Consider the following 24,978-nt stretch of genomic DNA (forward strand, 5'->3'; position numbering starts at 1 on the left):
CAGATCAAGGCTCCAAAACCTAGGACTTGGCTCCTCTGTCAGAAACTGGATCCTCAACTTCCTGACCCATAGACCACAATCAGGTAAATAACACCTCTTCCACCATTGTCCACAGTACTGGGGCCCCGCAGTGCTGCATACTTAGCCCCCTAGTACAGTATACTCCTGATTAATTTGACTCCAACTCCATCTACAAGTTTGCTGATGACATGACCATAGTGGATTGGACCTCGAACAACGATGAGTCAGAGTACAGGAGGGAGATGGAGAACCTAGTGTCATGGTGTAGTGACAATAATATCTCCCTCAACGTTAACAAAACTAAAGAGCTGGTTCAGGAAGCAAAGTATTGTACACGCACCTGTCTGCATCAATGGTGCCGAGGTGGTGATAATTCCAGGTGTGCTGGCAGGTGGATATGCCTTTTTAAGAAATGGGTGTTTATCAATTAGCTGCAATGATGTGTGGGTGGAGCTGGGCTCTGCTCTGCTTGTACTTTTGTTTTGTGCTGAAAGCTGGTTTTGGCTCTGTTTAGTTTTGCTTTCAGTTGGAGAGCTGCATGTGAACCAAGGAGATGTGTGTATTGATCTTTCTACAAGCTAAAGAATGTCTTCAGCTCATTGATGATTCCAAAGTAATACCTGTTTCTGTAGAAAATTTAAACCTGCTGTCTTTGTTAAAAAATGTTTTGGGCTTCTGGATGTTGTTAGGAAAGTTGCTAAGGGTTACCTATAGAATATTGTATTTGGGAAAGTATCAGTGATTGTAGTTGATAAGATGTTTATTGTGTGTTTATAAAGTATTAACTGAATTCATAGAATAAATATTGTTTTGTTTTAAAAATACTTTTGATCTCTGTTGCATCACACCAGTAAAGTGGGCCCTTTGTGCTCCCATAACCACAATCTATTAAAAGTTGTGGGTCAGGTGAACTCCATGATATACTTTGGAGTTTTCTAAACCCTGGCCCATAATAGTGCACATCATCAACAAATGTGTCCTAGTCCACCCACATCGATGCTGACAATATGACCAAGAAAGCACAACAGCGCTCATACTTCCTCCAGGAAACTAAGGAAATTTGGCATGTCCATATTGACTCTTACCAATTTTTCCAGATGCACCATAGAAAGCATCCTATCTGGCTGCATCACCGTCTAGTATGGCAACTTCTCAGCCCAAGACCGTAAGAAACTACAGAGAATCATGTCACAGCCCAGTTCATCATGCGAACCCGCCTCCCAACCATTGACTCTGTCTGCACCTACCGTTGGGAAAGCAGGCAGCATAATAATATTTATTAGTGTCCCAAGTAGGCTTACATTTACACTGCAGTGAAGTTACTATGAAAATCACCTCATCTCCACACTACGGTGCATGTTTGGGTACACTGAGGGAAAATTCAGAATGTCGAAATCACCTAATAGCACGACTTTCGGGGCTTGTGGGAGGAAACCGGAGCACTTGGAAGAAATCCATGCAGACAAGGGGAGAATGTGCCGACTGCACAGACCATGACCAAGCCGGGAATCGAACCTGGATTCTCGGCACTGTGAAGCAACAATGCTAACCACTGCACTACCATGCCGCCCATCAAAGACGCCTCCCACCTGGGTTATTCTTTCTTCCAACTTCTTCCATCGGGTAGGAGATACAAAAGACCATAAGACATAGGAACAGAATTAGGCCACTCAGTCCATCGAGTCTGCCCCACCATTCAATCATGGCTGATATTTTTCTCATCCCCATTCTCATGCCTTCTTCCCATGATCCCCTTATTAATCAAGAACCTATCCATCTCTGTCTTAAGACACTCAGTGATTTGGCCATCACAGCCTTTTGCAGGAAAGTCTGAGAACGCTTCAATAGCAGCTTCTTCCCCGCTATTGCCAGACTCCTGAATGACCCTCTTATGGACTGAACTGAATCCTTCACACATAATTTCTACTGAGTAGTACTACACTGCGTATGCTCATCTGATACCTGTGTCTATGTATTTATCTTGTGCATTTATATATGTCCTATGTTTTTTCATGTATAGAACGGTCTGTCTGAATCGTATGCGGAACAAAACTTTTCACTGTACCTCTGTACACGTGACAATAAATTAAATCAGTTTGTGCATATTGGTGAGACTGCAAGAGTATAGGCGTGAATGACGCACGTGCATGCAAGTTAGAATAATCTGCCTGTTAAAGTACTCGTACATGAGAACGAGCAGCACAGGCCACCAGATAAGGTCAGACCGACACAGGTTCAGCAGAAGGAAAGAGAACACCTCACCCCCTCTCCAGCACCGGGAGCGGGCACTGAAGAAAACCACAGAACAGACAGGAATATAACGAGGATACATGCTGCACACCAAAGACTAAATCGAGACAAAAAATAAAAGAATACAGTACCACCAGTTGCCGAGTCATTGCACGCCCCCCACCCGGCCCCAGCAGCAGACCCACATTGGTGGAAAGGCACCTAATGCGTACAGCAAGGTGTGTGAACATCAGTGCGTGGATATCGGTAAGAGTGTGCATGTATAATGAGTATCTGCGTGAATGACTGTGCGTGCATGCCTGTTCAAGTATGTGTGCATGAGAACGAGCAGTTCAGATGATTGGAAAAGGTCACACAGTGGACCTGGATCAGTGGAAAGCCGCTTAGTAAGCCAACTACCAGAAAGTTGCACTGACATGGAACATAGCGGAGGAAGGAGAGAAAGCGAAAATAGCCACCCCCTCTCCAGCACCTCATTCCAACAACTTCCTGGTGACAGAGGCAGGAGGAGCTTCAACTGGCAAAAAGATAAACCGCAGTTACATAGTATCTATCAAAACCGTCCCCACCTCCCTTCCAAGACAGATACAGGTTATAGACCAAATGCAGTACAAAAGGAAACCAAGGAACACCAGCGATCTGCACAGGTCCAGCAGATGGGTACTGAACATAAAAAGTCACCAGTAGTCCATGAAATTGTCACAGTGCAAGCTCCGGGCTGCACAGTCGAGCCAGGGCACCGCCCCTTCTGTGGTATCGGCATCTGATCTTCCATCACCACCCTGTCCAAGGACCAGGCCACACGGGGCATTAACGGGTGACCCACAGGTCCAGAACAGAATACACCGTCAACATACCAAACAGGCAGGCCCGTGTGGAGTTTGCATTCTCCCCGCGTCTGCGTGGGTCTCATCCCCACAACCCAAAGATGTGCAGGGAAGGTGGATTGGCTACACTAAATTGCCCCTTAATTGGAAAAAAAAGAATTGGGCACTTTAAATTTATAAAAAATACACATAAAATGGACCTTTAAAACCATCCACAGGCTGCTCGAGCAAGCCCTCCTGCATCCTCAGCAAGCCTGCCAAAATCCTCCCCTTGCCGCACCCCAGGTAAAAAGGACTACCGTCTTCCTTCTCTCCATCCAGAAAGCAGCAAGTAAGTCCAATGGAAAGAGGCAACAGGCAAGCAGAAAAGGCAGCAACAAACAAACTCTGAGCAACAGCCTCCAGGCATTTGCAGCTAAGCATGTGCAAGCAGCAAACATAACCTGCAGCTGAGAAATGCTCTCACAACTAACAAGGCCAATTCCTTATCAGCAGTAATCTTCAGCTGTGAAGCTAGAGGCTGCTCACAGTCAAAGGGAGTTAAAGTGACCGAAGAACCAAGAACAAGGCTCTGTCCTGGAAGTGTTTGGTAGGACAGACAGGCAGCAGCTCTAGTTGCCCCAAGGGTATCCACAATATTTAAAGATGGCTTGAAGGCCTCACAAATGAAAAGCTCCTCATTCCCTACCCCCCTGACGGCTCCCCCAGTTACTTCCCAGGAAGTTGTTGCATTCAACGTCAATCCCACTAATGAGATTGAAATTAGTGCAAATTCGGTCAATGATATGCTTGCCATATTTGGGCGAGATCTACAACTTGCGATCATGAGTGGGCCAGTTCCAGGGCAAATTGATTTGTGCCTGACGTGAATCTCTGTTTGGATCTTTCCCGCTCTCAACTGCGATTAGATCTGCACCAGGCCGAACAGGGTGGTTAAATCGCGTCCATAGTCTCTAGGATTTGATTGTGGTTAACAAATACCCCCCCCCCCCCCCCCCCCCCCCCCCCCCCAAAATTGGCGTGATTTTTCTATTTGGTATTTTGCTCTATGACTTTCGGTGATTACACAATGTCTGTATTGAGGTGCGTAAAGCATCACAACTATATAGGACCGGTTGGGTGGAATATTTGGTCTTTTCCCGTCCATTACATTTGTATTTTTGTAAATGTGGAAGTAAATGATTTGTCAAATCATTGGAATGATGTACTGTACTGCAATTTGATAGTTAACAACGAGTGCAATAATATTTTCACTAATTATAGAATAGTTTCAAAGCAGCTATATGCACATGATATTTTAAGCATTTGTTAACCACCTGAATTGATTTGGGAAGACCACAACAGAGAATCATGTGAAATTAATTTGCAGATCTATAATGATGTCAAGCTGATTTTATGCAGGGCTGATGCCCTTGCTAACAGGTCTGCCTGATGAGTGTATTTTTCTTTTGCAATTTTTATTGAATTTCATGTGCCCATTCACAAAAATTCTTATTGAAGAAAATATTAGTGTAAAACTAAGTATACATTTATGTTGTCAGATAGGAATTTCCCATGGTGAGTGGGCTAAAGTTGTTTTGTCCATAGAAGTGCAGCTACGGTTTTAGCTTTGTGCACTAATTTTAGTAGGATGTATCAATTGTGGCTTAGTTCGTAGCACTCACCTCTTGAGTCAAAAGGTTGTGAGTTCACGTCCCATTCCATAGACTGGAGCACAAACGTTTAGGCTGACACTTCAAAGGTGTACTGTTAGACATGGCATCTTTCACTTGAGGCCCTGTCTGCTCTCTAAAATGGACATAAATGATCCCATAGCACTAATTCAAAGAACAGGAGTTGTCCTGATGTCCTTAGCGTTATTTATCCATTCATCAATATCACAAAAACAGATTATTTGGGCATTATCACAATGATGTTTGTAGAAATGTTCTGTGTGCAAATTGGCTGCTGAGTTTTTTACATTACAACAATGACTGACTGGTTTCAGAAATAGTTCATTAGCTGTGAAGCACTTTTGAGATGTCCTGAGGTGATGAAAGTTGTGTTGCATAAATCAAAGCTGTTTCTTTCTAGGCAATGCCTTGCATTACGGGTAAATATACTTCATGTATATGTTTACTGAACAAACATCTACCGTCATTTAATAAGAACTCACAATAATTACAAATGCATGTGCATTCTGCTTTTCATCTTACCATTTTACCAACAAATTTAGAAAATGTACATATTGGAATGATATGTCCAACAATGGTTACTCTTTATTTACTGAGCAGAGTTAAAAATTTCCACATCTGAATTCCCAATTAACCACATGTAGTTAATGCCTAATGCAGGCGACACTCCAGTTTTCATAGGTTTCGTTCAAATTCACTTGCTAGAATAATTTAGTGACCATATTTCTCCACATATTCCATGTTCTAAGAAGTTCTATTTATGTTGTGTGGGGCAGGTGTTTAGGAGGAGCACTGTGTATAGAAATGTAAGTTCTGCTGTAGCAGTTCTTATTGAATGGTTATAAAGATGAAGGGCGCAGTTTGCTTAGTAAAAAAATACGAAGTGCACTTTGCTCTGTACATATTGCAAACCTAACTCCGAGGCTAGTGTCAATGCTTGGAAGTGCTTTTGCTCATATTCTGACTAAAACTTAGCATTGTTGCAAGATGAAGATGATATAACCTTCATATTGTCTCGTTTATGCACAGTGCTGTTTTCATCTGAGTTAAAATTAATTTTTTCAATGTATTTTGTTAATTAAGAAGGAATTTTTTTGTCTACGATTTTAGCATAGATATTATCGTCTTTAATTCTGTCATGTTGAGTTAAAAGCCAACACAATTTATAAATCGGTTTAACATGATACAATTACTTATTTTGATCATTTTATCTGATGTCCAAGGAACAGAGCCAATCCATATGGCGCACAAACGAATAATCTGAGAGTAAATAAGCAAAAAGCAGAACCAGGTCATGAGATACATAGTTAAACTCCTGTCCAAATAAAATGCACGAGCTCTTAAGAGTGTTTAAATGAACAGTATCAGTAAAGAATACGATGATTTTATGACATGATGCAACATATTTACAGCATGGTGTTTTGATGCATTTCATATGCCACCATCTGTTTTGAAAAGATTACCAACTTTTGCTAGATATAAGGATGTTTTTTGCTGTTGCCTTGTGCTCACTAGTCACCCCCTTGAAGCTATATTGGGATTGCAAAAGTGAATTTCATGGATGACCTCCAGCCATATTTGAGGCTCTCTAGGGCATTCTTTAACACCTCTTTACCATTGAGCAGTTCTCTCCCTCTCCCCTCTCTTTTTCTTTCCCTCTCTTCAATTACCATGCCCTGAAGGGACATTGGCAACCATGAACTGAGCAGCACAATCCAAAAAAATTTAGTTGAGTCTTTGTTTATACCATATCTATCTTTTGAACATTTTTGCACAAAAGAACTTTTTAAAAGTTAGTTCCGTTTTCAGCTTTTTCATTAGTATTATACTCTCGTCTCTGCCAGTAACTAAAATGTAAGATTAAATTTATTTAATGCTAAATGCCACAAGTTTTAATCAAAAGTTGGAAACAGGAGGCTAATTAGCATCTGTGAGCAGAAAAAGCAGGCGAGAAAAAAATTGTTCGCTCATTGACCAAAAATTATGATTTGTCTCCTTGATGTTACCATGCTGATTTCCTGTTTTTATCATAGAATGCTAGAGTGCAGAAGGAGGCCATTCAGCCGATTGAGTCTGCACCGGCCCTTGGAAAGCACACCCTACTTAGGCCGCACCTCCACCCTAGCCCCGTAACCTAGTGCCCCACCTAACCTTTTGGACACTTAAGGGACAATTCAGCATGGCCAAACCACCTAACCTGCATATCTTTGGACTGTAGGAGGAAAGTGGAACACCAGGAGGAAACCCACGCAAATTGGAGGAGAAAATGCAAACTCCACACAGTCACCCAAGGCTGGAATTTAACCTGGGTCCCTTTAGCTGTGAGGCAGCAGTGCTAACCACTGTGCCACCTTTAATATCAAGATGATGTTGTATCATGCACGGAAACTAGAATGGGCATTTGTTACATGGGAGTTTGTTATTCGAAATGCACATAGGATTTCCTCTGTTTCGTAAAACTTGTCTTTGGCTACAGGAATATTTTCTGAATGAGGTTTTGTGACATACTGGATAGTGTTCCTGCCTCTAAGCTGGGGTTCAAGTCTCACTCCAGGGCTGGATGGCAAGGAAGGTGTGTCCATAATGCATCCAAACTAGTTGTGTATCAGCTGGTAAATCATTCCAGCATACGCCAATGGCAGACAGTAAGAGCAGGAGAGATTCTTGGTCAGATGCGATGGAAAGAAATTGGTCACTGTCTGTGGGGAGTTTGCACTTTCTCCCCGTGTCTGCGTGGGATTCCTCCAGGTGCTCCGGGCTCCGGTTTCCACCCAAAGTGTGGAGTTTGCACTTTCTTCCCATGTTTGCATGGGTTTACTCCAGGTGCTCCGGTTTCCTCGCACGGTACAAAGATATGAGGCGTGAGTTGGCCTTGATAGATTGGGGAGAGTTACTTAAAGGGATTAAAGTGGATAGACAATGGCAAACTCCCAAGGAACGATGGGGGAACTCTTGTTCATTCAAGTCTGGCACAAAAGCAAAGGGGGTAAAAGGACCAATCCATGGCTTACAAAAGAAATTAGAAATAGTATCCGACACACAGAAGAAGCGTACAGATTGGCCAAGAAAAATAATAGGTCTGAGGATTGGCAGCAGTTTAGAATTCAGCAAAGAAGGACAAAGGGATTGATTAAGAAGGGGAAAGTACAGTACGAGTGGAAGCTTGCATAAAGACTGACACTTAGAGTTTTTATAGATATGTGAAGAGAAAGAGATTGGTAAAGAGAAATGTAGGCCCCCTACAGACGGAAACAGGAGAATGCATAATAAGGGACAAAAAAATGGTTGAGCAATTGAATACATACTTTGGTTCTGTCTTCACAAATGAGGACTCAAATCCGATCCCAGAAATGTTGGAGAATGAAAGGTTTAGTGAGAGGGAAGAACTGAGGGAGATCAAATTAGTAGAGAAATGATGCTGGGAAAATTGATGGGATTGAAGGTGGATAAATCCCCAGGGCCTGAGAATCTGCATCCCAGAGTGCTTAAGGAGGTGGCTCTGGAAATAGTGGATACATTGGTGGTCATCTTCCGGGATTCTACTGTCCCTGCAGATTGGAGGGTAGTTCACATCACTCTGATATTCAAAAAGGGAGGTAGAGAGAAAGCAGGGAATTATAGACCAGTAAGCCTTGCATCGGTAGTGGGGAAAATGCTTGAATCCATTATCAAGGACTTTATAGCGGAACATTTAGAAAGCAGTGGCAAGAGTAGAGTAGGAGGGAAAATATGGCGGGTAGTAACGGTGGGAGGGGAGCGGGCTTGTGCAATATGTTACGATGGAAGTATTGAAAGTACGTGGATGTTTGCACAGTTTTGCCTTTTTTGCTTTCTTTCTGATGGTGTCTGTAACTGTTTATAAAGCCAAAAACTACCTCAATAAAATTGTTTATTTAAAAAAAAAGAAAGCAGTGGCAGGATGGATTTATGAAGGGGAAATCATGCTTCACAAATCTGTTTGGAATTCTTTGAAGAGGTAACCAGTACAGTCGACAAGGGGGAGCCAGTCGATGTGGTATATTTGGACTTTCAGAAAGCGTTTGACAAAGTCCCGCATAAGAGATTAGTGTGCAAAATTAAAGCGCATGGGATTGGGGGAAATGTATTGAGGGAGATAGAAAATTGGTTGGCAGAGAAGAAACAAGGAGTAGCAATTATTGGGTCCTTTTCAAATTGTCAGGCAGTAACTAGTCAGTTGTCAGGCAGTAACTAGTGGGATACCACAGGGCTCGGTGCTGGGACCCCAGCTATTCACAATATATATTAAAGATTTGGATGAGGGAACAAAATGTAGCATCTCAAAGTTAGCAGGTGATACCAAATTAGGTGGGAGGGTGAATTTTGACGAGGATGCAGGGATCCTACAGCATGATCTGGACAGGTTGGGCGAGTGGGAAAATCAATGGCAGTTGTAGTATAATTTAGATAAGTGTGAGGTTATTCATTTTGGAAGCAAAAACAGGAAGACTGATTACTACCTGAATGGTTGGGTGTAAATTGGGAGAGGGGAGTGTGCAGCGGGACCTGGGTGTCCTTTTACACCATTTGCTGAAGGTAAGCATGCAGGTGCAGCCGGTGGTAAAGAAGGCTAATGGTATTTTGGCCTTCATTGCGAGATGTGTTGCTGTAATTGTACAGGGCCTTGGTGAGCCCACACTTGGAGTATTGTGTGCAGTTTTGGTCTTCTCTGAGGAAGGATGTTCTTGCTGTCGAGGGAGTGCAGCAAAGGTTTACCAGACTGATTCCAGGGATGGCAGGACTGTCTTATGAGGAGAGATTGACTAGGTTGGGATTGTTCTCGCTGGCGTTCAGAAGAATGAGGGGGTATCTCATAGAGACTTATAAAATTCTAACAGGACTAGACAGGGTAGATGCAGGGAAGATGTTACCAATGATGGGTGTGTTCAGAACCTGGGCTCACAGTTTGAGGATTCAGGGTAAACCATTTTGGACAGAGTGGTGAGCCTTCAGGGAGAGAACTCAAGGAGAAGATTATTTTCTGCTTCCCTGCAAAAGAAAATGTAACTCCCTTACTTATAAAATAATCAGATCTCTTCATTAAGTGAGATGTAGTGGTGAGTGGTGGAATTCATTACCACAGGAAGTAGTTGACGCTAAAACGTTGAATATACTCAAGAGACAGCTGGATACAGCACTTGGGAAGAATGGGATTCAAAGGCTATGGTGAAAAAGCAGGATTAGGCTATTGAGTTGGATGAGCAGCCATGATTGTGATGAATGGCGGAGCAGGATCGACGGGCCAAAAGGCCTCCTCCTGCTCCTATCTTCTATGTATCTATGTATGTGCAGGTTAGGTGAGTTGGCCATGCTAAATTGCCCCTTAATGCCCAGGGACGTGCAGGTTAGGTTATGGGATTACAGGGATAGGGTGGGTGGACACTCGGAAATGGGAAGAATTCTCATTCGAAGGGTCGGTGCAGACTCAATGGGCCGAATGGCCTCCATCAGCACTGTAGGGATTCTATGAGCAATCATCGCTATCTGTAACACCAGGCTACAACATGCAGAAGTGTATGTTGCCACAGCAACACAGGCTGCTTGGGAGCCAGTTGGCTTAGTTGACCAGATGGCCAATGTGAGTCAGATTAGTGCCTGCACTGGGTTCAATCCCCATTCCGGCTGGAGTGGATTTGGGATTCGCCTCCTTGCCCTACCCACGGTGGAAGTTCTGACATTGTGGGTTGGACCTGCCTTCGGGCAGAGAACTCGAGGAGATAATTATTTTCTGCTTCCCTGCAACTCCCTTACTTATAAAAATAATCAGATCTCTTCATTAAGTGAGATGTAGGAATGAAGGTTAAAAAAATGACCTTGTTGATAGGGTTGTTATGTGAACGAATCCTTTCTACTGGAGATTTTAATAATTATGATATATGTTTCTTCTGCAGTAACTACAGCTTGTGAAAAGCATGGGGGTGAAAACACAGCGTCCTAGATGTTTTTTTGACATAACTGTCAATAATCTGCTTGGTAAGGGAAATATATTACAGTAATAATGTTACTTGTGTGAACACACAGACTTTTGATGTACTGAAATTACCATGGGTCCAGGTTAAACTTTTTGATTCTATTTTGCAGTATTGTAATCAAGCACGTTACTGACGTTGTTCTTTAAGAATCTGTTAGATTTGAACTTTGTTGCTAGTTCAGGTTGTGTGGCTGAAAGGAATGCATACATTTACTAGAAATATAATGACATTTTTAGAATGTTATAAATATTGATTAAAAATTGTAATGTGCAAGGATGGAGAAACCATCCTCCTTAAAATACTTGGCTTTTAAGTGAATTCCGATATCTTTTCCCTAAAACAGGACAATAAAAATGTTCAGTGCTTCCATCTTGGCTTAGTCAAATGGTCTGTTTTGTGACAGCATCAAGCAATTTCAGGTTATGTGTAGCACAAGTCTGATGCAGAGGAAAGCTCCTTTTTCTTTGTTCTCAGCAAGTTACATTAACTCCAGCTCCAGAAGACTTCTTACTGCCTCATTGTTAATTTTCCACTACTGACACATGGCCGTTCTTGAATAAAGTTGTCACTTTATGACTTGGTGCAGTTTTGCGTGTTGCTGATAAAATTAGTAACTAAATGAATGTAAGATGACGCTGGAGAGAAACAATATAATTTTTGTTTTATCCTTTTCAGATCTTAAGACCTAATACTTGATTTCTTTTCACAGTGGGCAGAGTTGTCTTTGAATTGTTTTCAGATGTGTGTCCAAAGACTTGTGAGAACTTTCGCTGCCTCTGTACAGGTTAGTTATAGGATAGTATTGATAGTGCTTTGATGCAGAACCAAGAAAGACCTTTGGTTTTGTTAGATATCGTTTCTGTGTTTTCTCAAAATATTTTTTTGTGATTGGTTTTGAGTGTATTAAAATGTCCCTAAATACCATTGAATGACCTATTCTTGCTTTTGAAGAGCCACAGTTTAAAATTGTTATATTTTATTGGAGTTGCTGTCATTCTAATTCTTTTGAACATCTACAAACAAGGGGCTGATTTCTCCATTTGGGAGATGTGTTTCCGCCAGGACTGAATAGTGTACGATTCACGTTTCCGTTGAGTGCGCTATTCGTTCAGGGCAAGCAAATGGGCCTGCACTCTGCCGGAGTGAATTGAAAGCATTTCCCAGCAGGCACTGCTGGGCCGTAATTAGCGCTAAACAGCCTGATAGCTGGAACTGTTTTTAATCGCCCCATTCACCACACACTCATTGCAGCCACAAAGATAGCTCAGAGGAGACCTGGATTTAAATCCACATAATGCAGCAATGGCAGTCTGTGCCAACCCACCCGGATCCCAAGTTCCCCGAGTCCATTGACTTGGCACAAAGCCATTCCCCGCTACTACCCACCCCCCTCCCCCAGCATTCCCAACAATTATTTAGGCTTTTTCAGAGTTTTTTTGAGCATCCCACTCCCCCTCAGCAGCCATGGCGTCCAATCCCCACTTGTAAATATTTGCACCAATTTGAGCCCGCGAGGCTTCCACCTATAGCAACCACATCTGTAGCAATGTTGGTTGCTCAAAGAACTTTGGCTCAGAGTTAGTGAGCTGACGTCTGAGCTTTAGACATTGTGACACATCAGGAGGGGGAGAGTTACCTGAATGTAGCATTTCAGGAGGCAGTCACACTCCTTAAATAACTGCCTTAAATTCTGTCAACAATAATAATCTTTATTAGTGTCACAAGTAGACTTGCATTAACATTGCAATGAAGTTTCTGTGAAAATCCCCTAGTCGCCACACTCCGGCGCCTGTTTGGGTATACTAAGTGAGAACTCAGAATGTCCAATTCACCTAACAAGCCTGTCTTTCGGGACTTTGTGGAAGGAAACTGGAGCACCTCGGAGGAAACCCACGCAGACACTGGGAGAATGTGCAGATTCGCACAGACAGTGACCCATGCTGGCAACTGCACCCGGGTCTTTGAAGTTGTGAAGCAACAATGCTAACTAATGTGTAATCGTGCCGCCTTGGTCAGAGACAGGAGGATATTACTGCAAGTGAGGCAGGTAGAGGGATCCAAGGGATAGCACTGCAGGAGCCTCAGCCTTGTCCCTGTCCAACAGGTACAAGATTCTTGCTCCTTGTGTGGATGAGAGAGGAGACTGTTAATTTAGATGTATTGTCAAGTGTATCAAGGTACAGTGAAAAGTACCTCTGCGTATAGTCCAGTCAGATCGTGCCATACATGGAAAAACATAGAACATACAATGGACACACAATGTGAATACATAGTCATAGACATCGGGTGAAGCATACGGAGTGTAGTACCACACAGTAGAGAAGATGCGTGGAGAGATCAGTTCAGTCCATAAGAAGGTCATTGTAGGGAGGATGAGCGCACTGACCATGGCACCCTGGAGGGAGAAAAGACAAATGTAATTGTAGGTGAGGATAGTATAATCAGGGGAGTAGACAGTGTTCTCTAGCCAGGTTCAAGAGTCTCAAAGGCTGTTTTGCCTGCCTGATGCCAGGGTTTGGGGCATCTGCTCTGGGCTGGAGAGGAACTGGGAGGGGGAGGATCCAGTGGACATGGTTCATGTAGGTACCAATGACCTAGATAGAACAAGGAGGGAGGTTCTGGGTAGGCAGTTTGAGGAGTTGGGCACTAATCAAAACATCCCACGGTTATAATACCTGAGCACGTGCAAAGGATATGTAAAATTAGAGAGATGAATACATGGCTCAAAGACTGTGTGGGAGAAGTGGTATCTGTTCGTAGGCCTCAGTACTGGGGAAAGTGGGAGCTATGCAATTGGGACGACCTACATCTGAACTAGGCTGGGCCAGTGTTCTTGCGGACTCTATAACTAGGGAAGTAGTAAACTAAAGCAGTGTTTTTCAAACTTTTTTTCCGGGGACCCATTTTTAACCAACCGGCCGAACTTGGCGACCCACGCCAGTTGACCTTCGCGACCCACCATTTTCTCTTGCCTTTAATGCGAGTGGTGAGCCTGCTTGGTCCTCACAATGTGTTGCCTTTTCTGTGGCTCTGCTGTAACTACGGCAATCAGTGGGTTTGCCTTTCTTTCTTTGATATCTATATTCGAATGCTCAGAGTCACCAAGTATCAAATGATACCACCACAAGGTTCAACCAACTATCGATCAAAGAGCCAAACACCAGTTTGTTAGTTAAAGGTCAAGGGTACTTTATTTACACACACAATGGATCATGCAGCATACACTACTAGTTAACTACAGCTATCGACTAAGACAACCTGTACTTAACTTCAGGCACCCGGCTTAGGTCAGAGGAACAGTGGCCGCTGTTCAATTCTGAATCTATCGCATCCGGAGAAGTAACTGCTGCTCAGCTGGGCTCATCTGTCTGGTAGCGGGCGTTGAACTTGGACTTGCTTCTGGTGGTGCTGCCTTTGGAGATGGTCATAGCCAGGGCGCCAGGTCCAAGAGAGGACGAACACATGGCTGACTCTCTTCTTATGCTTGGGGGTTTTCGTGCTCTTTTGGGCGGTCCTTCAGTTTGGACCCCACTAATTGGGTGATCCCTGATCACTCTGTTTGATTCCTAACCAATAAATGGGCAGGTGCCTGGATGGCTGGGCGTATCCCAAGCTGTCACTGACCCCATTGTGGCGCCGAAATGTTTGGGAATGTACCGGTCGCTCGAGTACCAGTACTTTGTTTTGTTGAAAATGGGCCATCAAATGCTAATCGGCCAATCAAAATACTAATTGGCCGGAGGTTCGATAGCGTCTGGACTCCTTGCTTGCAAATATACATTTCAGGCTCTGAGCCTCTACCGGAGTCTTGGCTTGTCCATTTTAGGCTTTGCGAGTTTCTCTGTTCCTGGTTGTAAATGGCCATCCCAGATGGCTACAAATCTCACTCCAATCAGGTTCACGGGAGGGGAGCGTGGGTTTCGTACCTCAGTTTGTTATCTCTGGGTAGCTCCACTGATTTTTTTTTAATATATTTATTCAAATTTTCAACCAAACACTCCAAACAGAAAAAGGAATAAAGCACAAAACAAGCAAAAATTATACATGGGATTTCCAACAAAATAAAATAACCCCCATTTAACAAATAAATACGCCAGTAAGGAAAACGCCCCATTCTAATCTAAACAAAAAATAACCACTCCCCTCCCCCTGGGCTGCTGCTACTGTTGACCTTCACCTAACGCTCCGCGAGAAAGTCTAGGAACGGTTGCCACTGCCTGGAGAACCCCTGCACAGACCCTGGTAAGGCAAACTTTATCCTTTCCAGCTTGATGAACCCGGCCATGTCGTTAATCCAAGCTTCCACGCTTGGGGGGCTTCGCATCCCTCCACATTAGTAGGATCCTCCGCCGGGCTACCAGGGACGCAAAGGCCAGAACACCGGCCACTTTCGGCTCCTGCGCTCTCGCCTCGTCCGATACCCCGAATAACGCTATCCCCCAGCTCGGCTTGACCCGGGTGTTCACCACTTTGGACATAGTCCTCATAAAGCCCCTCCAGAATCACTCCAGCGCCGGGCACGTCCAGAACATATGGGCGTGATTTGCTGGGCTCCCCGAGCACCTCACACACCTGTCCTCTACCCCAAAAAACCTACTCATCCTCGCCCCCGTCATATGCGCCCTATGAACAACTTTGAACTGTATTAGGCTGAGCCTGGCACAAGAGGAGGAGGAGGAATTAACCCTACTCATGGCATCAGCCCACAGATCCTCATCCAGCTCCTCCCCGAGCTCCTCCTCCCACTTGCCCTTTAACTCCTCCACCAAGGCCTCCTCCACTTCCTGCAGTTCCTGATAGATCACCGAGACCTTGCCTTCTCCAACCCATACGCCCAAAATCACCCTGCCCTGAATCCTTTGTACTGGGAGCAGCGGCAATTGCCTCACCTGCCGTCTCACAAACGCCCTCGCTTGCATGTACCTAAAATCATTCCCAGGAGGTAACCCAAATTTCTCCTCTAGCGCCTCATGGCTCGCAAAAGTCCCATCAATGAATAGGTCCCCCGTTCTTTTAATCCTTGCCCGATGCCAGCTCAGAAACCCCCCATACATCCTACCCGGAATGGACCTGTGGTTCTCTCGTATCGGGGACCAGACCAAGGCCCCCACCTCGCCCCTATATCGCCTCCACTGCCCCCAGATCTTCAGAGGTGCCACCACCACCGGACTCGTGGTGTACCTTGTCGGCGGGAGAGGCAACGGTGCCGTCACCCACACCCCCAGACCCGTACCCACACAAGATGCCACCTCTAGCCTCTTCTACGCCGCCCCCTCTCCTTCCATTACCCACTTGCGGATCATTGCCACATTAGCTCCCCAATAATAACCACATAGATTCGGCACTCCAACAACACCCTCTTCACCCTCGGGGTCTTATTCGCCCATACGAATCCCATAATGCTCCTGCTTACCCGTTTTTTAAAAAGTCTTTGGGATTAGGATTGGCAGGCACCGGAACACAAACAGGAACTTCGGGAGGACCATCATCTTGACCGACTGCACCCTACCCGCCAGGGAGAGCGGCAGCATATCCCATCTCTTGAAATCCTCCTCCATCTTTCCACCAACCATGCCAAATTGAGCTTATGCAGGGCCCCCCAGTTCCTTGCTACCTGGATCCCCAGGTATCGAAAGCTCCTCTCCGCCCTCTTCAGCGGTAGCTCGTCTATCCCCCTTCCCTGGTCCCCCGCATGCACCACAAAGAGCTCACTCTTCCCCACGTTGAGCTTATAACCGGAAAAGTCCCCTCCCCCCCCGGGGGCCGGGGGGGGGGGGGGGGGGGGGGGGGGGGGGCCGGGGGGGGCGGGGGGGGGGGGGGGGCGGGGGGGGGGGGGGCGGGCCTCTGCATAGATCCTGTCCACCCTTAATATCTCCCTCTCCCTCCTCTCCTCCCTATGCGCCCTAATGGAAATTAGCTCTCCCCTAACTACCGTCTTCAAAGCCTCCCAGACTACCCCCACCTGCACCTCCCCCCACCTGCACCTCCCCCCACCTGCACCTCCCCCCACCTGCACCTCCCCCCACCTGCACCTCCCCCCACCTGCACCTCCCCCCACCTGCACCTCCCCCCACCTGCACCTCCACCTCCCCATTATCATTAGCCTCCATGTATCTTTGAATACACCCCCGGATCCGCCTGCACGCAACCTCATCTGCCAACAGTCCCACATCGAGGCGCCATAACGGGCGCTGGTCCCTCTCCTCCTCCAGCTCCACCCAATGCGGGGCGTGGTCCAAGATAGCTATAGCCGAATATTCCGTTCCCTCCACTTTCAGGATTAGTGCCCTACTCATTATAAAGAAATCTATCCGGGAATAGGCTTTATGGATGTGGGAGAAAACAGAAAATTATTTGGCCACCGGCCTGGTAAACCTCCACGGATCCACTCCCCCCATCTGGTCCATAAACCCCCTGAGCACCTTGGCCGCAGCCAGCCTCTTACCCGTCATGGACCTGGAACGGTCCAGTGCTGGGTCCAGCACCGTGTTGAAGTCCCCCCCCCATTATCAAGCACCCTGCCTCCAGATCCGGGATCCGACTCAACATACGTTTCATAAATCCGGCATCATCCCAATTCGGGGCATAAACGTTAACCAGTATCACCCGCGTCCCCTGCAACCTACCACTCACCATCACATATCGACCTCCATTATCCACCACAATATTCATCGCCTCAAACGACACCCGCTTCCCCACTAGTATCGCAACCACTCTATTCTTCGCAGCCAGCCCAGAGTGAAAGACCTGCCCTACCCATCCCTTTCTCAGCCTGACCTGATCTGCCACCTTCAAGTGTGTCTCCTGAAGCATGACCACGTCTGCCTTCAGTCCCTTTAAATGCGCGAACACCCAGGCCGTCTTGACTGGCCCATTCAGGCCCCTCACGTTCCATGTTAGGCAGCCACGTGTCCGCGCCTCCCGCACCCTCCAGTCCCCCAGGCGGCAGACCCCCGCCCCGGCTCCCTCTTCTACCTCCAGCTCCCCTTTGGCCAATACAGCAGCAACCCAGTTCACCCCCCCCCCCCCCCCCCCCCCCAGCCAGACCACCGTCCAGCCATTCTGCTCCCCCATTACACTCCTGTAAGTCAACTGACTTTTGCTGACCCCAGCCACTCCCGCCATTCCAACGACCCCCCAGTGTGGGAATCCCCCCGCCTCCCCCTGCCGGTCACTATGCGCTCTCCTCCAGCACCGCCCCTCCCTTCCTTAGTGCGGGAAAAAGCCCGCGCTTTCCATCCGAGCCAGCCCCGCCCCCAATGGCGCAGCTGCTTTTTCTGCGACCCCGACCCCGGGCCTTCATCAGCGGGGACCTGCCCCTACAATACCAGCGCCCACACACTAGCACAGCCCCCATATCATATCCACTCACCCCTTCCCACGTTCCCTCTTACCAACCCGAAACCAGAAGAAGAACACCCCCACAATACAGTAAACAACCCCCCACACACACACACACACACACACACACACACACACACAACAAACCCTCAGTTCGAGTCCAACTTTTCAGTCTGAATAAAGGTTCATCTGGCGTCTCAAAATAGTGGTGACGGTCCTGAAACGTAACCCACAATCGCGCTGGCTGCAGCAGTCCAAACTTCACCCCCTTCCGATGGAGAACCGCCTTGGCCCGATTAAAACCAGCCCTCTTCTTGGCCACCTCCACACTCCAGTCCTGGTAGATATGGATCTCCGTATTCTCCCACCTGCTGCTCAATTCTTTCTTCGCCCATCTCAGGACACACTCCGTGTCCATAAAGCGGTGGAACCTCACCATTGGCTTTGGGTCTCCTTGCCAGGACTCGATGAGCTCCATCCAGCTCCAGGGGCCTCGGGTAAGCTCCCGTGCCCATCAGCGTGTTGAGCATTGTAACTACATATGTCCCAGCGTCAGAAGTGGAGGCACTCCTTCAGGGAGACTCAGAATCCGAAGATTCTTCCTCCTCGACCAGTTTTCCAGGTTCTCAAACTTCTCCTGCCACTTCTTGTGTTGCACCTCCACTTTCACTGCCAGGCCCAAAATCTCATCCTCGTTCTCTGAGGCCTTCTGCCGCACCTCTCGAATCGCCGCCCCTTGGGTCTTCTGGGTCTCCACCAGCTTTTCTATCGACGCCTTCATTGGCGCCTGCATTTCTGCTCTCAGCTCCGCAAAGCAGTTTTTGAGGAACTCCTGCTGCTCCCGTGACCGATGCGCCCACGCTGCTTGATCTCCACCAGCCGCCATCTTGCTTTTCCTCCCCTGTTCTCTTCGCTGCTCCAAAACCGCTTTTTTGATCGCTCCACTCCTGGTCCACTCCAGACAGTGCTGGGGGAACCTTACTATCACCTGCCCGCACTGGGAGCCGTCGTACAAGTGCCGCTGAGGCTCCTCAAAAGGGCCCAAAAGCCCGTTCTTGGAGGGAGCTGCCGAACGTGCGACCTAGCTAAGCATGGCCGCAACCAGAAGTCGGGTAGCTCTCCTGTTGACTGATCATTTAGAGTAACTCTTCAAGTGGATAAGTTCACTGTCATTGAGATTGATTGGTCACTTTACTGTAGTTTAAAAGGTCATCCTTCAGTACACAGAGGGCGACGATGTGATGATTTTTCATGGCTTTCATTATATCTCTCGCTAAACGTTCAATTCTGTCCATGATTGAACCATGAGAAATATATACGCTCTCCAGATCATTACAATAATGTTTGGAGATGCAAAACAGATAGAGCTCATAGCCTTGTTCATTATCGGTGATCACCACACAATCAACCGCTGCCATGCCCCGATCGCACTTTGACCCCGGGTTTAGGTCCCAACACCCCCGGGACGCATGTGCACTGATGAGCAGACATGCATGCGCAGTGAGCCCGCATTTTTTTTTTACTTGGTCGTGGCCGCCATTTTTTAAGCCACTCGCAGCCAGCGTTGTTAAAAGCCAGCTGCTGCGGCTGTTGCGCGTGAATTCCCACGATCAGGAACACTGCGATGGCTGGCACCGCGACCCCCCCGCGGGTCATGACCCCCACTTTGAAGATGCCTGAACTAAAGAGTGGGGGTGACAGTTCAGTTGCTTGAAAAATTAGGAAGTCAAAGTTAATGGTAGCAGTGCAAGTTAGTCATCAGTCGTAAGTGTCAACAGAAAACAACAGGTAGGGATAGATCATATGAACGTTACATTGCACCAAGGACTCGTATAAGAGCCCCAACTAGGAGGGATGAGAGGGTTCCAAGAGCAGAAGTTGAAAAAAATCAGGGGTATATGAGAGAGGGCTGGCACAAGATAGTGAAAGGCAACTTGGCTGTCATAGTGTGACAGGCCGGGGAAGGAAATGTAAACAAAAATATGCAACACCGAGCAAATCCAGTGTTGTAAACAACTGTAAAAAATCAAAGCTAAATGTTTTTATCAGAATGCACGAAGCATTTGCAACAAGATAGATGAGTTGATAGCACAGATTTCAACATATGAGTATGATGTATTAGCTATTACAAAAATGTGGTTACAGGGTGACCAGGACTGGGAAGTTTTTAGGATCTAGCAGCAAAAACCAAAAAGCTCATAAGGGAAAAAAATGAGTTTTGAGAGAGAACTTGCATGCAGTATAAAAACAAGCAGAAAGAGTTTCTTTGGATATATAAATAGGAAGCTGGCAGATAGCTATGGTAAATGAGGGACGTCAACTGACCAAGGCTGGTGAAATAATAACAGCAAATAAAGAAATGGCAGATATGCAAAATAAATATTTAGCATCAGTCTTCACTGTGGAAGACATTGCAGATATCCCTAAGATATCAGAAGAGTCGATTTCAAATAACATGGTTGAATTTACAAAAATCCCAATCACAACGGATAGCGTATAAGAGAAACCCAAGGGCTAAAAACAGACATGTCGCCAGGACCGGATGAACTACTGAACGTCTCACTAGGGTTTTAATTGAAGTGGCTGCAGAGATAGTGAATCCATTGATTGAAATTTTTTGTCACTCGCTAAATCCGTCTGGGTACCAGCAGATTGGAAAACAAACAATGTGACTCTTGTTCAAAAAGGAAGAAAGGCAGAAGGCAGGGAATTATAGGCCAGTCAGTTTAACATCTATTATTGGCAAAATGCTGGAGTCGATAATCAAAGAGGAAATAGCTAATCATTTAGGAAAGCTGAATATAATCAAATGTAGTCAACATGGTGTTTTGAAAGGTAAATCATGTTTGACAAGTTTGCTCAACTTTGAGGGAATAACAGGGAGAGTAGATAGAGGGGAACCTGTGGATTAGTGTATTTAGATATCCAAAAGACATTTGACAAGGTACCCTAAAAGAAGCTGATACATAAAGTAAAAGCCTGTGGATTTGGAGGAAGTATGTTAGTATAGATTAAAAACTGGCTGTCAGATAGAAAATGAGAGAGTTGGAATAAATGTGTCCTTTTCAGATTGGAGGGTTGTAACTAGTGGAGCACCGCATTTGTTCACAATTTACAGTATTGACCCGGAGGAAGGGACGTAATATGTTTACAAATTTGCCGATGATATGAAAATAGGTGAAAGGGCATGTTGTGATGAGGATATTGTGATTCTGCAACGGGATATAGATAGATTGGGTGACTGGTTGCAAGCCTGGCAAATGGAGTTTAATGCACGGAAGTGTGAGGTCATGCACTTCGGTAGGAGGAATCAAAAAGCAGATTATTATTTAAGTGCAGTTGAATGAAGTTCAGAGGGATCTAGGTGTTCTAGTGCATGAATCACAAAAAGCTAGTAGGCAGTTCCAACAGGTAGTTAATAAAGCAAACTACATTTTGGCCTTTACTGCAAAGAGGTTGAAGTTTAAAAATAGGGATGGTTTGTTGCAATTGTACAGGGTATTGGTGAGGCCTCACCTGGAATACTACGCAGTTTTGGTCCCCTTACCTGAAAAGACATTGGAGGCAGTCCAAAGGAGACCCACAAGGTTACTTCCTGGGATGAGAGGGTTGCCCAATCATAGATATCATAGAATTTACAGTGCTGAAGGAGGCCATTCGGCCCATTGAGTCTGCACCGGCTCTTGGAAAAGAGCACCCTACCTAAACCCACACCTCCACCCTATTCCTGCAACCCCATCTAACCCAAGGGCAATTTAGCATGCCAAATCCACCTAACCTGCACATCTTTGAACTGTGGGAAACAGGAGCACCCGGAGGAAACCCACGCAGACACGGGGAGAACGTGCAGACTCCGTACAGACAGTGACCCAAGTGGGAATCGAACCTGGGACCCTGGAGCTGTGAAACCATAGTGCTAACCACTATGCTACCGTGCTGCCAGGAGAGACTAAATAGGCTGGGTCTGTATTCCTTGGAGTTTGGAAGAGTGAAGGGTCACCTTATCCAACATATAAGATCCTGAGGGGGCTTGACAGGGTAGATGGTGAGACGTTTTCACCCTTGGGAGAGTCTTGAACAAGGGGACAGAGCTACGAGATAAAGAGCCGGTCATTTATGACTGAAATTTCTTCTCGCGGAGGTTGGTGGAGGCTGGATCATTAGAAGTATTTAAAGTAGAGGTGGATAAATGTTTGATAAGATTGAGGAATAAATAGAGGGCTATGGGGAAAATGGCGGGGCAGGCTTGAAGGGCCTGATGGCCTACTCCTACTTCTATTTCATGTGTTCGAAGAGTGATGGTGCATTGCAGAAGAATGGAGCATCAAGTGTCCAAGCTGTTCATGATATTAAGTCCATGCAAATAACATTTTGCATGGGCCCGCTGGTACGGGTGCAAACTTCGATAACACTGCCAGCAAGGAACCAGAGCATGGCAACTGAATCAGTGTTGGGCACAAAACATGTTTTTTCCATTTTGCATGATTCTTGCCAGATCGGGATTCTTGTTGTCGGCATTGCAAAGTCGAGAATTCAGCCCGAAGTATTCTTCTACAGAATGTATTGTCTGTACCCATTTCCTGTCTCAAAGCTTGCATCCAGTTGTCACATTTATGTCATTCTTCAGTCAAATTTTGTCCATTATAAATTACTATGAGATCATAAGAAATAGGAGCAAAATTAGGCCATTCAGCCCATCAAGACTGCTCCGCCATTCGATAATGGCTGATATGTTTCTCCTGCCCTCTTCCCCGTAACTCCTGATCCCCTTATTAATCAAGAACTTATCTGTCTCTGTCTTAAAGACACTCAGTGATTTGGCTTCCACAGCTTTCCACAGCACAGAGTTCCACAGATGCACCACCTTCTGGCTGAAGAAATTGCTCCTCTTCTCTGTTTTTAAAGGATCGTCCCTTTTGCCTGTTTCCTCCTCCTTGGGATAAATTTCTATTGTGCCTCTCGCAAAAAACTCCTGCCATTGCTGTTGCATCCTCTTTCCTGCTAGGCTCCCCTTCCAGCCAACTCTGGCAAGCTCTTCCCTCATGTCTCTGCAGTTACCTTTACTCAATTGTAATACCATTACATCTGATTCCAGCATCTCCCTCTCAAACTGCAGGGTAAATTCTATCTTATTATGGTCAGTGCTCCCTAAGGATTCCTTAACCTTTAAGTTCCCTAATCAGGTCTGCGTCATTACACATCAACAAATCCAGAATTGTCTGTTCCTTAGTGGGCTCCATCACAAGCTTCTCCAAAAAAACATCTGAGACATTCCATTAATTCCTTTTCTTGGAATCCACTACCAACCTTATTTTCCCAGTGCATCTGCATATTGAAGTCCCCCAGGATTCTTGTAATGTTGCCTTTTTTGTATGTATTTTTTATGTCTTGATTTATTTTCTGCTCCATTTCCTGACTTCTGGTAGATGGCCTGTACAAAACTCCCATCAGGGTCTTTTGTCCTTTGTGATTCCTGAACTCTACCTACACAGATTATATGCCTTCTGCACATATATCGCTTCTTGCTATTGATATTAGTTTAATTTCTTACTAATAAGGCAACCCTCCCCCCTCTGCCTGTCCTTTTTGATAGGACATATCTCCTTGGATATTTAGGTCCCATCCCTGATCCCCTTGCAGCCACGTCTCTGTGTTGCCCACAACATCATACCCGCCAATTTCAGTGTGCGCTCCATGCTCATTTATCTTATTTTGTATGCCGTGCGCATTTAGTTACAACACCTTTGGTCCTGTGTTTCCACCCCCTGTCTTGCAGTTGTCCCTTTTGCTGTGCCTGAAATTGGATTCCTGCTGCTTTCCATACTCTCTGATCTATTACTTGTTCTGGAAACTTTACTAACCTCTCCTGAGCACCCCCCAGTTTATCATTAACCTGCACTCCTACCTTCTCCTTTAACTTTGATTTTCTACTTCTCCGTACAACTGAAACCCCACCCCATTTAGTTTAAATCCCTATCTACAACCCTAGTTATGCAATTTGCCAGGACTCTGGTCCCAGCATGATTCAGGTGAAGACCGTCCCATCAAAACAGCTCCTTCCTTCCCCAGTACTGGTGCCAATGTCCCATGAATTCAAACCCATTTCTCCCACACCAATCTTAGAGCCATGCATTTTTCACAGGAAGTTAATTGCAGTGTTAATGTAAACCTACTTGTGACAATAAATATTATTATTATCTCTTTAATCTTATTGACCCCGTGCCAATTAGCTCATGGCTCAGGTAGTAATCTGGAGATTATTACCTTTTTTGGTTCTGGTTTTTAATTTAGCCCCTAGCTGCTCATATTCCTTTGGCAGAACCTCTATCCTTGTTCTACCTGTGTCATTGGTACCTACGTGGACTGCGACAACTGGATCTTTACCCTCCCACTCCAAATTCTTTTGCTGCAGCCCAGATGACATATCCCAAAGCTGAACAACAGGTAGGCAACACAACCTCTGGACCCTCAATCTTGGCCACAGAGAACAGTGTCTGTGACCCTAACTATACTATCCCCATTACGACTACATTTCTTTTCTCTTTCCCCACTTGCATGGCTCCCTGTACCATAGTGCTGTGGTCAGTTTGCTCATCCCCATAATCCCTGCTCTCATCCACATGCAGAGCAAGAATCTCAAATCTGTTGGGCAAGAGCAAGAACTGAGGCTCTTGCAACCCAACCTCCTGGATTCCTCTACCTACCTCACTCATAGTCACACCCTCCTGAGCCTGCGCACTGGCCGAATTCAAGATAATCTAAGGGGTGTGACTGTCTCCTGAAACACATTGTCCAGGTAACAATTCCCCTCCCCCTCCCCAATGTGTCACAGTATACCACATCGCCTGGCCCTACATCCCTATTTTATTTAATTCG

General features: G+C 45.8%; 1 protein-coding gene across 5 annotated transcripts in view; it reads left to right on the forward strand.

Annotated features, from left to right (window-relative positions):
- ppig (peptidylprolyl isomerase G (cyclophilin G)) overlaps positions 1 to 24,978 on the forward strand; it is a 106,591-nt gene that overhangs the window by 10,367 nt on the left and 71,246 nt on the right. For all 5 annotated transcript variants that reach the window (XM_038789434.1, XM_038789437.1, XM_038789438.1 and 2 more), the window contains 2 exons: positions 10,681 to 10,762; positions 11,471 to 11,545. In XM_038789434.1, the coding sequence (XP_038645362.1) occupies positions 11,501 to 11,545 (45 nt within the window). In that variant the 5' untranslated portion in view covers positions 10,681 to 10,762; positions 11,471 to 11,500. The remainder of the gene's footprint in view (positions 1 to 10,680; positions 10,763 to 11,470; positions 11,546 to 24,978) is intronic.

The sequence above is a fragment of the Scyliorhinus canicula genome, chromosome 2 (assembly GCF_902713615.1).
Source record: "Scyliorhinus canicula chromosome 2, sScyCan1.1, whole genome shotgun sequence".
In the NCBI taxonomy this organism is placed as follows: Eukaryota; Metazoa; Chordata; class Chondrichthyes; order Carcharhiniformes; family Scyliorhinidae; genus Scyliorhinus; species Scyliorhinus canicula.